Source organism: Lacerta agilis, chromosome 5 (assembly GCF_009819535.1).
Source record: "Lacerta agilis isolate rLacAgi1 chromosome 5, rLacAgi1.pri, whole genome shotgun sequence".
In the NCBI taxonomy this organism is placed as follows: domain Eukaryota; kingdom Metazoa; phylum Chordata; class Lepidosauria; order Squamata; family Lacertidae; genus Lacerta; species Lacerta agilis.
This window is the reverse complement of record NC_046316.1, coordinates 36,227,476-36,241,926: the sequence shown is the minus strand read 5'-3', so window position 1 is coordinate 36,241,926 and position 14,451 is coordinate 36,227,476. Positions and strand designations below refer to the sequence as shown.

The 14,451-nt window shown below is 40.8% G+C and overlaps 1 protein-coding gene across 4 annotated transcripts in view; it reads left to right on the top strand.

Moving 5' to 3' along the window:
* Positions 1 to 14,451, top strand: part of INPP5A (inositol polyphosphate-5-phosphatase A) — a 234,576-nt gene that overhangs the window by 69,534 nt on the left and 150,591 nt on the right. For all 4 annotated transcript variants that reach the window (XM_033149334.1, XM_033149337.1, XM_033149335.1 and 1 more), the window contains exon 4: positions 2,226 to 2,313. In XM_033149334.1, the coding sequence (XP_033005225.1) occupies positions 2,226 to 2,313 (88 nt within the window). The remainder of the gene's footprint in view (positions 1 to 2,225; positions 2,314 to 14,451) is intronic.

The following is a 14,451-nucleotide window of genomic DNA, read 5'->3' as shown; positions in this document are numbered from 1 at the left end:
CTTGGAGATTTGCCTCCCCGTTTGTAGACTTGCTTGTGTTGTGTGCATCCTGGTGCACAGGAAATTACTGACAAGAGTGTCAAGTAGGGAGAACTGGTTTTTATTTTAAAAACACAAAAAAGCTCATGCAGAGTGAAAAGTTTCAGCTTGAAGAATTACCCGACAGAAGGTATCATTTCTTCTGTCACTGAATCTTCAGCCCAGCTGATGAGTAAGGAAGAAAGGTCAGAGGCAGACAGCGTAGCAACCTCTATTGTACGTGCTCAGAATGAGCTAAAATTTCAAAATACACAGCTGAAGAAACAAAAATGACTTGCTAATGTTAAGCTTTTCCTAGTTTCCCACCTTTTATAAGCTTTTTTTTATTTAAATGCATTCAGTTTCTAAATGTCTGTCTAGAAATCAAGGCTGGATCTAGACACATCAAAGAAGTGTTTCAATTAAACACGTACAGTAAATTTAAACAGAAATCTGGTAGGGAAAAATGTGACCCCACATCGCCATCTGGTGGCACAGTGTTATATCGCATATACAACACATATAAATCACTTTTTCTTTGCCAATCTAGCTGAGTCCCAGGTTAATGTCTTTTCATACGATTACATAACAATTAATAAAATATATTAAAATCTTCCTTGGAAAACCTGCATATATGTGTGACTTCTTTGCTTTTGACTTATATAGACAAGAGTTTTTATTCAAACACTTGCCCGTGTTACTTTTACAATTTTTTCTCATATTAATTTTTATGCCTTCAAAAAAAAATACTGCATCACAAACGTTGATTATAGAACACATTATTGCCGCACAATTAAGGTGTGAGGTAAAGTGCTTATAGTTTTTATTTGTGCTCTAAAGCCCATGGGAAATGGTCAGGCAATCACCTTGTAAGCATTAAAGAATGCAAAAGGGCAAACAAAAAGTTGGAGTACTACTACTACTAATTTATTATTCATGCCCTGCCCATCTGGCTGGGTTTCCCCAGCCACTCTGGGCGGCTCCCAACAGAATTAAAAGCACAATAAAATATCAGACATTAAAAACTTCCCTAAACAGGGCTGCCTTCAGATGTCTTCTAAAAGTCAGATAGCTGTTTATTTCCTTGGGCGTTCCACAGGGCGGGCGCCACCACCGAGAATGCCCTCTGCCTGGTTAGCAAATGCGAGTGTAGGAGCAAAGGCTCTGCCTAGCCTTGCACATTATACAGTACTGGTTTACAAATGAGGTCCCGTACAGTAATGCTTTGCTTTGGCAGTTCAGCATTGGGCTGTCCAGGCAGAAATTCAGCAAGTTCTGCTTTCCCATGCGCCTGTTGTGTGCAGGTCAAAGAGCTTCTGCTCCTGTATATTCTGATACAAAATGTCTTGATCGTGCTGTGGGGTTTTCTCCCCCCACCCTCCAATTCATTGTGGATGAATCCTAACCATTTTTTCTTGATGAGTTCACTAGGACCTGGAGAACTTTTGCCTGGTGTTCATGTTGCTAATAAGACACTGTTGAAAATCAATAATGTAACTTTCAGGTTTCATTCAGGCTGTGGGATTCTTTTTTTTCCAGTTACAGTTCTACCATTAATGTACAGTGGTACCTCTGGTTACGTACTTAATTCGTTCCGGAGGTCCGTTCTTAACCAGAAACACCACTTTGGCTAATGGGGCCTCCCGCTGCCGCTGTGCCGCCAGAGCACGATTTCTGTTCTTATGCTGAAGCAAAGTTCTTAACCTGAAGCATTATTTCTGGGTTAGCGGAGTATGTAACCTGAAGCGTATGTAACCTGAAGCGTATGTAACCCGAGGTACCACTGTAGTATGGAATAGACTGTAGCTCTTGAAAGTAGTGAAATAGTGCCCTCTACTGTCTTGGATCATCATTGAGTTGCTTGACGTTTTTTCCTGTTGTGTGTTATGTTTTGGAAGGCTGTGTAGGGGAAAGTCTTCTGTATGGTTTGAAAACGGAACCCGTTTCTTTGGAATGCATTTGGCGAATGAGTGCTCTTTGTAGGGTTGACTAGGTGAAGGGATGCAGAACTAAAATAGACCAGGATGTGGCAGAATAGCATTTCTTGAAATATGGCAATTTATTCTCAAAGCTCGCCGGTTTTGCTAACTTCAGTTTTCAGCCTTTTATTTTTGAATTACTATTGTTGCTTTGAGGAATTAGGTATGTAATCTCTCTAGAGCGGGGGAATGTTTACTCATTTGTGGCTTGCTTTTTGCAACTTTCAGAGAACTGTTATCGAGCGATGCAATGAAAGACTACAACAGAGCCCGGGTTTACCTAGATGAGAACTTCAAGTCGCAGGAGCAGTTTACGGTAAGGTTCCTTGTGCAGTTACGTATTTGGTTCAAGGTGGTGTATGACATTACTTGCTCATCCTAAAATGGAGGCTCTTGGGGAGTCATCGCCAATGGTGAAGATTGTGTATTTAGACCGCAATTGTAAATGCATTTACCAGTAGTAGGCTCCTCTGGATATAGTGGGTCTTAAATCCCAAGTAAACACAAGGATTGCACTTCTTGATTAAGGCTGCGAGGCAGTTTCCCCCCAAGTCCCACACCTGATTTAAGGTGTGAGCCAGATAAAGGCAAGGTTGCCTTAAAATGTGCTCCTGGTTGTTCCTTGGCGAGTTGGGCTTGTATTTGGAGCCTTTTTGGCACTGGGATTGGTTCCACTAGGGATCTCACCAACCAGAGCTCCGGAGTGCGACTGATTGGAGTTGTCTTAAAGACTCACTTTCAGCAGTAATCAGCTGATCGGTGGTGACTTCAAGCCCTGCTGGGATAGACTATGCTCGGCTGATTTGCAGGGACTTCAGACACAGCTTGGATCAGCTGTGTTCTTCCTTTCCGCCTAAGCTGCACTGCAAAGGGGGGGAAATGATAGCATGGTGACGTCTGGTAATTTGTAGGTGGGCAGCTTCCCTTACCTGCTAAGCCTGTGGTGGAGGAACTTGGAAAACACCCCTGGTGACTGGATCCTGTTCCCTATCTCTGGCGTACTGCAAGCGCTGATTCCAGCATTCATTTAGGGTGGTAACAAAACTACACTCCATTTATGTGTAGACCTGGATTGCAGTTACACTTAATTTAATTTCATTAGGTTAATGTAATACACTTGAAATTAAGTTACACGATTGCTGCACAACGAGGGAAGCTCATTTGCGCTATTAGATATTGTAGCAGTGCTTCATCCATTTACTCTTTCACTTTCTCACTTGCCTTAAAGCGGAAATGGGAAACCTGAGGCTCTCCACATGTTGTGGAACCACAGCTCCGATTATCCTTAAAATATTGACTCTGCTGGCTGGGGCTGATGGCGGCTGGAGGCCAATAGCAGCTGAAGGGCCACAGGTTCCCCATCTCTTCCTTAAAAGGTACAGGCCTATCCTTGATCCCAGTTCTGTTTTTAAAGGACTGTAACAGTCACTGGTCCAGCATTGGTCTAGAGGCAGCTTGCTCCATCCCTTAGGAAAGTGCACAGTCCTGCATGGTTGTAGCTGTTTCAGGTGGCAAGGATCCAGTAAAGGAGGCCTAAGAGAGACTTGCATTGCTCAGGTAGAAAAGGCACTTTAAGGGAAAGGCTGCAGCTTAGTGGGAGAGCATCTGTTTTGCCTGCAGAAGATCCCAGGTTCAGTCCTTGTCATCTCTAGGTAGGGTGGGGGAAGATTCCTGCTGGAAACCTTGAAGAGCTGCTGCCTGTCTTTGTAGATACTACTGACCTAGACCAATAATATGACTCATTATAAGGTTTCTGTTAAATCTGTCAAATGAGTAGAAGGCCCACTATTTCCAATTTGTCTGGCATTTCCTTTACAGATCAACTTCTCTGTTCATTGCCATAATTCCTCTTTCTAATCCCCTGCCAATAGAAAAAAATTAACTGTACCAATCCATTGTTAAGTATCAAATACGGTGGTACCTCGGGTTACAAACTTAATCTGTTCCGGAGGTCCATTCTTAACCCGAGGCGCGCTTTTGCTAATGGGGCCTCCTGCCGCCGCCGCCGCGCAATTTCCGTTCTCATCCTGCAGCAAAGTTCACAACCCAAGGTAACTACTTCCGGGTTAGTGGAGTTTGTAACCCGAAGTGTTTGTAACCCGGGGTACCACTGGATACTCTAAGAATGTCATGCAAATAAAATACCTGGTAGAAATTTCAGGGTATAAAAGTAAATAAATCCTGCTTTTATTGAGACTTTCCCTTACCCACTGAAAAAATAATTCAGTAGGATTTCAGGAAGGGGAAGACATGTAACATTGGTTGTTACTTATCATCATAATCTCTAGGAATGGTAAATGGGAAAATGGAAACAAAGGCCTAGGGCCCACAGTTTTCATGATGCAGTTATGGCGCAGTCAACTGACGTTTCCCTGAAAACGTACCAGTTAAAAGGGCTTTCCCCCGCAGCTTGTCCTTCGCACCATTGTTTCCACTGCATTTTGCCACAATATTCTCCATGGTTTTCATAATACACTGCTGGTTTTGATAGCGAGGCCAGTGCTGAAGGAAACAAATGTTTATTGTAGTATATGCGCTTTGATTTGATGGACAACAACAAAAATTATTAAGTGGCCCACTGAGACCACTAGCAGTTTTCTGGTGTGCCTCCTCATTTTATCAACTTCGTTGTAGTTCTGTCTCTCTCCAAAGTCACTCTGTCTGTGAAACCTGAAACGATCTGATCTCTCCTTATTTTGCCACAGTGTTCTCCACCTTAGAAACCTCCACCGAGAGATGTTTCTTTATCTCCACCTTTCTGGAAAATCAAATAAATAAGCCTAATCTTTCACCTTGTTTGCCCTTCCGCTGCAATTTGACTCTCCATTCTTCATTTGATATTCCCTGACTATTTCTGCTTTAGTTGGGAGTGCTGGTCCTCTGAAATGTGCTCTCTTGAGCAAATCAATAACTGATTGTGCATTGATGGTCACAGTGTTTTCCCCACCAAATGAGAGAAGTGGTAGAATCGTATACTGTATTCTAGCAGCAGCAGCAGAGAGAGGGAGGGAGATTAGACTTACTTTCACTGGCTTAAAAGGAAGTCTCCCCGTTTTATAGCTGTCTTGCTTGAGATGAGAAGACTGGGATGGTTTCCTTAGTTGTCTTTCTAATCAAGGGGAAATGGTACTGCTGTAGGGAGGGAGCTATGAGCCAACTATAGTGACTGTCTACAATGGTAAGGAGTGGTAGGCAGACTGAAGAGAGAACCAGGCAGGCATGTTCAGGGCATTCAGGAGAATACTTGAAATTGATAAACAAAGGCACACCACTTCAGTTTGGTACGATTGTCACCTTACTTCACTATTTGCTGCAAGTACAAAGCCTCACTGGAGAAGCCAAGCCAAAACCTAAGATGAGCTCCTATAGATCAAAGCTGGCAAGACTTCCCTTGAGCATGTACGCTCAATACCGACCTTATGCATATTGTAATTGAAAGCTCTTGATGTTTTCTGAAATTGTAGTTCAAAAACTCAACTTTTGTAGATAATTCTTTAATTACTTTTAGTATCTATTTTAAAGAACAACTTTGTTTTGAGATGCTGAGGCTGTTGTTAAACATATTGTATGCTACCTTGAACGTTTATCTCAAAGCACAGTGAATACTATTTTATTTTGAATGCCCTTGAAAATAAGAGCCAAGGGGGTTAGAATATTGAAGGGAGTATAAAAGTAACACTGGTTTTTGCATTTCCTTTCCTTTCTTCCAGGCTGTGTTGTTGTTGTCATTGTTGTTGCTTCAAACATAAAATTGGAAATTTATTGCACTGAATTGCCAAGTCAGCAACTCATAGAAGATGGTGGCCAGGCCAAAAAAAGAAAATAAAATAAAATAAAATAAAAAGAAGATGGTGGCCAGTCACTCAATTAAGAGTGAAATCTTATATTTACCTGGGAGTAAGCCCCACTGAACTTAATGGGACTTACTTCTAAGTAGACAAGATTGCACTGTTAGTTGATAGTTGTAGTTCAACAACCTTTAGAGGTTCCCCACACCTGATTTAAAAGGATGGGAATGATATGCTAATAACGAGATGTGTAGAGTGAGGGATGCGGGTGGTGCTGTGGGTTAAACCACAGAGCCTAGGGCTTGCTGATCAGAAGGTCAGTGGTTCGAATCCCCGCAACGGGGTGAGCTCCTGTGGTTCGGTCCCTGCTCCTGCCCACCCAGCAGTTCGAAAACACGTCAAAGTGCAAGTAGATAAATAGGTACCACTCCGGCGGGAAGGTAAACGGAGTTTCCGTGTGCTGCTCTGGTTTGCCAGAAGCGGCTTAGTCATGCTGGCCACATGACCCGGAAGCTGTACGCCGGCTCCCTTGGCCAGTAAGGCGAGATGAGCGCCGCAACCCCAGAGTCAGACACAACTGGACCTAATGGTCGGGGGTCCCTTTACCTAGATGTGTAGTGTATATTCTCCGACTTTAATATCCCCTGTATAAATAGCACATTCAGTCCATCCATCCATGCAAATTATGGAAATTCCCCATTGAATGTTATTACTGGTTGTTGTTACTGCCCAGCCCCCTTTTGTTTTCCTCCTCCTTGTGCATCTTCTCAGTACCATATTCCTTTCTTCTTCGCCCTCTCAATCTTCTGACAGTTTTATTCTGATTAGTTGCGGCAACCCATATTTTTTTTGCAAACATTTGTGACATCACAATAGCTAGTGATGTGTGACATCACATAGCTTCATGATGCCATTAACCAAATGTTAACTGAGTAGCATTAAGCAGTGCCTAATTAGTAGGGAAAGAGGTTGAGGATTTTGAGAGCCAGCAAAGGGGAATAGCAACATCACTGAAAGCATGTGAATATGTTTGCAGCAGATGCTGAAAATATTTAAGCTTAAATATAAATGCTCACCCTGTGATCAATGCCAGTACCTTGAGCTAATGTGACCTTTTAACAAGGGAATAGTAACTGTGCTTTAATATTGGATAACATTACTAAATAAAGAGCATTATTTTACTTTAAAATTATGTTCTCTTTATTACAAAAATGGTAAAGTTAATTTTTGTTAGATTAATGGTATTTGAGCAATATTTTCTGTCAAGCTTGGCTCAAATAATTGGTCATTAATTGAAAAAGGAAATTGAATTGGATTTATCTTGTACATAAATCCTGTGCAAGTTATTAATGGGTCTCAGAAAATATCATTGTGTTCCCAGAAACGAATGGAACAGGCTGCGCGTCTTGTGAGCATATTAATTGTGGCAGTTAAGGAGTTTCGCTAAATATCATGAAATGATTTAGGAAGACTGACATAATTGAATTTGAAGACTTGATTAGCTCTGAGGGACCATTCTATCTCTTCTGGAGACTTAAAAGTTCCTTTCCTCTCCCACCCCCACCATTGCACCAGGCAAAATTGCACACAATCACCAGGAGGTGGAGCTGAGGTATTATTTTTACACAAAATTAGCTCCTTAATATACTGAACATAGGAAGATGCAAGGGCTAGCTGCTGAATGTGCCTTTTTCATGGAGTGTTTGAAGATTGTGCTCAATGTGTGCTGTATATTACAAGAAGAGTGATCACTTATAAGACCTGAGTGACTCATTATAAATCCTTCGTATCAGGTCATTGTTTTATGTAATTAGGTGGCTTGTGACATGAAGCAACCCTGGGTGCTTGGTAGAGGTGCTTCCAGGCTATTGCTAATTTTTGGTGGGATTCAGGGCAAATGCTGGTATGTGCAATTATAGTTGATTTTTAGCTTTTGCACAACAAGCCTACTTCCCCCAAATATCATAGTTTTTTAATTACAGGTAGGTAGCCGTGTTGGTCTGCTGTAGTCGAAGCAAAATAAAAAATTTCCTTCCAGTAGCACCTTAGAGACCAACTAAGTTTGTTATTGGTTTGAGCTTACGTGTGTGCATGCACACTTCTTCAGATAGAGTTTCTTCTTCAGATAAGGTATCTGAAGAAGTGCGCGCACACACGAAAGTTCATACCAATAACAAACTTAGTTGGCCTCTAAGGTGCTACTGGAAGGGATATATATATATATATATATATATATATATATATATATATATAGTTTTTAAAGTAATTGAATGCAATGGGATTGCACTCGATTTGGCTTTGCAGCAGCATCTAAGCTTCCTACAAAGAAAACAGATAGAGTTGAATGTTCATAAAATAGTCAACATCACCTAATCTCCCTGCAAACAAATAAACCTGAATATTCTAAAATAGATCATCTGGAAGCACCCTCCAGGTCACTTTCAAAAATGCAGTTGCCCATCAAATACTGAATTAAAGCTCTTAGGCTAGTCACCTGTGGCAGGTAAGACTGTCCACCAAATGATCACACCATATGCCCCAGTTTAGGCTTATTTGTAGGCTGCAAATGGCCAACATAAATATGTGGGGGCAGGTGGACTTGAGAACCTTTGAGCTAAGACATTTAGAAACTTTTGTAGACTTATTTGCAAAGCTGAGGTAGAGTTAGTCTCTGTGATCTGCAAGCCGAGCTAAAGTTCTGCTGTCTCCACAGGCTCTTGTTTTGTTTTGGTTTTTTTCCACTGGGGTGGGTGGCAGAATGCTTTTAACATTCATTCACCATTCACAGACAACTAGTTTTTACCTCCGATCCACCAGCCAATTAATCGTTGGGCCAGATGGGATGATACTTTCCCCAGTGGGAGTGGGAGAGTGCCTTACCACCTCAAACACTTCCCTGCGGATGCTGCGGCTGTTCAGTTGAAAGTAAAGCACTCCAATGGGAACCTCTAGTCAAGCACCCGGGCACCTTTCACATGCCCAGATTCCCAGATAAATCCAGTAGTCCGTTGCTAAATCTGAGCCTGTGTATGTGGAATGTACATAATAGGGCCCGTCAGACTCTTGTGCTTCTATTTGAATGGCTAGCAGCATATAGGAGCAATTGAATCAAATGATCTGGCTGGGGGGAGCAGCAGTTTTTTTTTTTTTTACCATGAACGGGCTACAAGGACAAGAAACATGAGTTACCTGTTGCACCCTAACAGGACTTTGAAGTGAAACATCACAAACATAGCGACACTTTAGCACTATTGTAATGGAGTTTTTAAATTGAATATTGCTAGCTCTCCCAGGAAAGGGTCATGTTGGTGTTGTTGCTGAAATTATGATGGCAACTGTGATATATTTAGATACCGTTTTTCATCCCAGAGGTGGTTGCTCTGCATCATTGCAGTATCTGAAGTATCTATCTACCAAAACACATTTTTGCCATCCTCCTCCTCCTCCATCATTCCTTTCTCCATTCTGTTATTCATTACCTTTGCTTTGTTGAATGATTCGTTAACTTTTTTCTGCCGTCTGAATATAGTTTTTAAAGCTCTTGATACCAGAATACATGGTGGGGGTGGGGGGAAGGTTTGCTTCCCTACTATATACCATACCTGGAATCCAAAGAGCTACTTTAGACAAGCCCAGGAACTTTGGCAGACCCAGTGAGGTGATTAATTTGTTTGTCTTTGACCGACAGATTCATCTTGCAAATAGTAGGAAGTGCTGTCACTTTCCTAATACATTTGGTATGTGCAAAATTATACTTCCATGTGAGCGTCCCATGATGTTGGATGTGGGGCAGGAATTCCAAGAAGCATGACCTTTATTTCTTTAGGGTGCACAGCAAGATATGCAATTCTTTCATTCCAACTGTCTATGTACATTGAGCACCACCAATAATACAAGAATTGCACCAGCAAAGTACATAGTGCTTTATAGGTTAACTTAATGAATGAACTTTTACATTTGCTGCTGTTTGTCCTCTTCATTACAGTTTTGATTAAATGTTTCATGTTATTTTTAGGTTGTTTTGCTATGTCCCTCTGTCCTGGGAACTCTGCGGTGAAGGAGCTATCTTTATCTAAAACTCTAAATTTTGATAGTGGGTGGGGGACTTTTATTATTATTATTTGCCAATATCTTTGCAATTTCAGTTAATTGTATTAAAAGGAATTTTTAAAGTAAAAAACAAAAAACATATTTATTTTAAAAAAATGATAAGAGTGGCAGCAAAGACTATTCTTAATTTTTGCTGATTCTAGAGGCAAACTGTCTCTTGGGGTGTGTGAGGTGGAATTCTTTCCAGAGCTGTCATTATTATGGAAATGGTTGTATCTTAAAAATAATAAAATAAAATAAAAATATTAGTTTTCAATTACAATAATCCAATAAAGGCCTCATTAAAACAATGCCAAATTATAATACCATTAATAATGCCAATCATTCAAAAGTCAAATTATACAATTTAGGTGGCCCCCCGCGTGCTAGAATTGATGGTTAGATGATTTACTTTATTCCTGCATTCCAAAATTGCAGAACTTAACTTAAAGGATATAGAGTTTTGTTTTTCAGATTTGAAACTATCAGATTTTATATAAATTCTTCTTCTGCTTCTTCCTCTTCTTCTTCTTCTTCCTCTTCCTCTTCCTCTTCCTCTTCCTCCTCTTCTTCTTCTTCATTAACCAAGCAACATAGTTAACAGATTCTTTAATGTCTCTGCAACTCCCCCCCCCCAAGTTTCTGAATGTGACTTGAGTGAGCCTCACTTTTTATCTTTCTACATTGACAACTACAACTTCAGCCTAAGATACAGGAATAGATGTTTTTAGCTAATGTAGAAAATAAAAAAAACAAATCATTTCTGTGAATAAAAGGAGAAGACCAAGAACTGCCTTGTCTTGGCTTGCATGAATTGTAGAAAGCAGATATATTGAATTAGCATATTGAACTGATCCCCGAAACAGGTTTTATAATGTATTAAACTGACAAAGTGTTAATAAAGGATAAATGGGAATACAGATTTAGATGACTCAATAAAAATGTATCAATTGATTTAAAGTCACTTTTCTTTCTTCCCCCTCCCCTGCCCCCCACCCATACTACGCTGCCTCATTATATTCTGAAGCTAGCTTTGCTGGGCTAGGAGGAGGATGTAAAACTTAGTGATGGTTCATGGGTCTTTCCGATTTTATTCAAGTCCATCCGTTTTGATGAATTAATTAAACAAAATAATTTTAACTGGATTTGGGGGGGGGAATGCAATTAATTGTGACTGTTGTGAATTTTGTTGTGTTGTGATCTTCCTTAGGGGTGGTTTGAAGAATGACTTTAAAGGGTAGTGCCCCCCCCCCGAGTGGGTTGCTGGAAGCAACTAAATCCTGTTACCTCTTCAGGTTCCTCCTCCTCCTCCTCTCAGTCTTCCTCTTCTCCCTCTGACCACTCATCGTCCAACCACCATCCCCCTAGCTCTGAGTCTTCTTTCCTTGGGGGTTCCCTTAGGGATTCCCCCGTTGGTGCCTCCCACCGCTCCTCTGGACCCAACCAATCCATGACCACCCCACCAACTAATCCCGGCTCATTTTGATTCCCCAAGCCAAGTGCCTCCACCCATTGTCCAAAAAGGCCAATTTGGTTTGCCCCATTCAGCAAACAAAAGTGGGTTTCTTCGGGGACACCTGGAGCAGAGGTCCTGGAGAGAAGACGAGGCTTACAAGAGGGGCTCATTGTAAACAAAACAAAACAAAAACCTTTTTTGAAATGACAATAATTGCCTCACCCTCCTCCTTGAAGATTAGGGAGAACCTTTCTGCTGTGTCCAGGCCTGGGGGGGACCATCGCAAATGGTGGCTGCCTCCCTCCTGGCTCCTTGGAGACCAGAGGGCACTTGCTGGAAGAGGAAAGAGCTAGGAAAGAAAGCCACTTCAGCCAAGGATCCATTGAATCAAAATCCAGCAGAAACAGAGTCTATCACTGCCACCTTCTCCAAGCCTCGTATGTCCTTACTTCCCTCCATGCTCTTCCAGAGGTTAGCACAGAGAAATGCAGTGTTCACCTGACTCAGCGAAAGGTATTTTGAAAGTAATAGAAAATCCCATTGCGCTTTTAGAGGGAAATTTAGTAACCAGATTAAGCAGTGTGGGTTCAGCGAGGCCACTGTTCACTGTGGTCTCCGACTCCGTTGACTTACACAATGTCCATTGATTTCAGTGAGGCTGGCGCACAACAACTAATGGCGTTTTTAAAGTTTGTGAATGTGGCTTGGCAGTGATTAAAGTAGGGAGCCAGAGCCTTTTGAAAGGCATATATTATGCTGGATGAAGTGCTTTGCTTGGAACGGAGCTGTCTCTCAAAACTCTTGTCAGATGGTAAAATCTGAAAATAATTGCTTGCAAAATAATGAAATGCTGTGTGAAGAAACTTGCTAATGCATTTGCTTGTAGACATTCAGCTAATTCATAAATAAGAACATCGTGACTCGCTGGAGTAATAGCATGAATACTATTTAGTAATAGGAGCTAATGGGCATATTGGAGCTTGTGAATATTACATTTGCTATAATGAAGTATTGATGGCAGAAAAGAAAGCAATACTTCATTCTGAAAACTCCTTTTTATATTGGTATCATGAGATGTTCTGAAGCTGCAACATTTTCTCATGCATGGTTTTTTTAATAGAAACCTCAACGCTTTTGCATGCTTTCAAAATGCCTGATTTTTAAATTTAACTTGATTGATGAATAACTGTCCTAAATACTGGGCAAGCTTCCTATTATATTGTAGATTGCTTAATTAGAATTTGACATGGCAGACATTAATTAATGAAGTTTATTTATAGGTTTATTTGCATAGATTAAAAGCCTACTGCAGTTCTGAATCCTGAGACCAAAATAAATAAATAAATAAAAATACCATGTTGTTCAGAAATAACATTTGCAAAACACATTCCAGAGGGATAGTGGTTGCTAATCTACAGGAAAATTAGCTGCCAGTTTAATCCTATAGCAGCAGCGCGTACATAGGTACTCCAACATCCCGGATGAGAAGAAACAATTGGGTGGTAGTCTGTGTTTGACTTGGTTGATCATACAGTTTAAAGGCTTTCACTATTTATGCTGTACACCAGTGCCTAAATCACCCAAGAAACCAAGGAAGGATTTTCAAGGCAGGATCCTGCTGCTGTACATAGGAATCAGGGGTGGTTATCCTGCGGTTCTCTAGACATTGCTGGACTGCATATCATATCATCCCTGATCTTTAGTCATGCTGGCTGGGGCTGATCGGAGTTTGATACTAGAAAATCTGGAGGCCCATAAGTTAGCCACCCCTGCTGTATATAACTATGTCTATATTATTGAAATGCAATTTGTTTTAAACTGTTTTTAATATTGTATTTTAAATTCTTGTGACATTCTCTGGCACCTTAGAGTAAAGGACGGGTAATAAATCCTTACCATAATAATGATGATGATGATGATGATGATGCAATTTGAGTGTGATATGTGGATGAAAGAATTATTTATCATCTTCCTTTAAAAAAACAACCCAAAACTGTTTACATCAGTATCTTCTTCAGTTTATCAGACAGTAAAAAGTTATGTTTACCATTATCAACCAATGCCTGGTATGATATTCCACGCCAGACCACAAAACTTTGTAAAAGAGGGGAAAGAGAAAGGGAAGTACCTTCTGTCCAATTTTATTTAATGGACAAGATAATTTCTTGGCCTCTAATGGTAGTATTAAAATGTCAGAAATACTTATTTGTTCTGTTGTTTGGTTTAACAATGGTTGCAATGTACAAACTCGAACCAGACTTCTTTTGACACTGGGGAAATGTTTCTACATAGTTGTAGAGGGCTTTCCAAGTGTCTATTGATCAGTGTTCTCCAACAGCACAGAAATAATGTGTCTAATTTAACTGGCCACATGGAGGAGTATAGGAAAAGCATTACTTATCCCCTGAAAGGCTTAGAACATCAATAGGAGGACATAACATTAATGACTTTCCTATACTCCAGCCTCAAAAATGGCTAAATGAGGAAGAAATTACGCATTTATTTTCCTATAATTTCACCAGTTGTCTTGTTTTACTGCAACACTAAGGCATTAAGAGTGAAATGTCACACCAGGACTTCTTTCCTGACAATCTGTCTGATGTGCAAACTGTGCAGCTTTCCTCTTTTCCCCACCCAAACAGAAGCCTAAAAAAGGGTAGAAAGGTTCCAAAGAGCTGTCCTACTTGAACCCAAATGAGGAGTCATCCTAGCTTAGTACTGATCGGCCTTGACTGGCAGTGGCCTTAAACTCATCTTTGCATATGGCTTTTCCCAGATTAGCTCCTAGATATCTTTATCACACAAATGCCAGCTATGATCTGCGCTCTGTGCATACTAAGCATGGACTGTGCCACAGAGGGTCGAATGGACCTGATGCGAATCACATGGGGTTACTGTTGAAATCCTCCTCTCCCAGTCTGGCCTCCTCTCATACCCAAAGGATGCTTTTGGAGGCAGAATGTCATGTGGGGACAGTCGGGCAATCCAGCTTGGGAGTCATGGCTTAACCAGGCTGTGGGAGAAGTTAGTTATTAATTCTGTACTATGAAAATAAATAAAAAAGTATTTAAAAAAACACCTGGCCCTTCCACTGGTTTGTTAAACACTGAAAGCAAAAGGG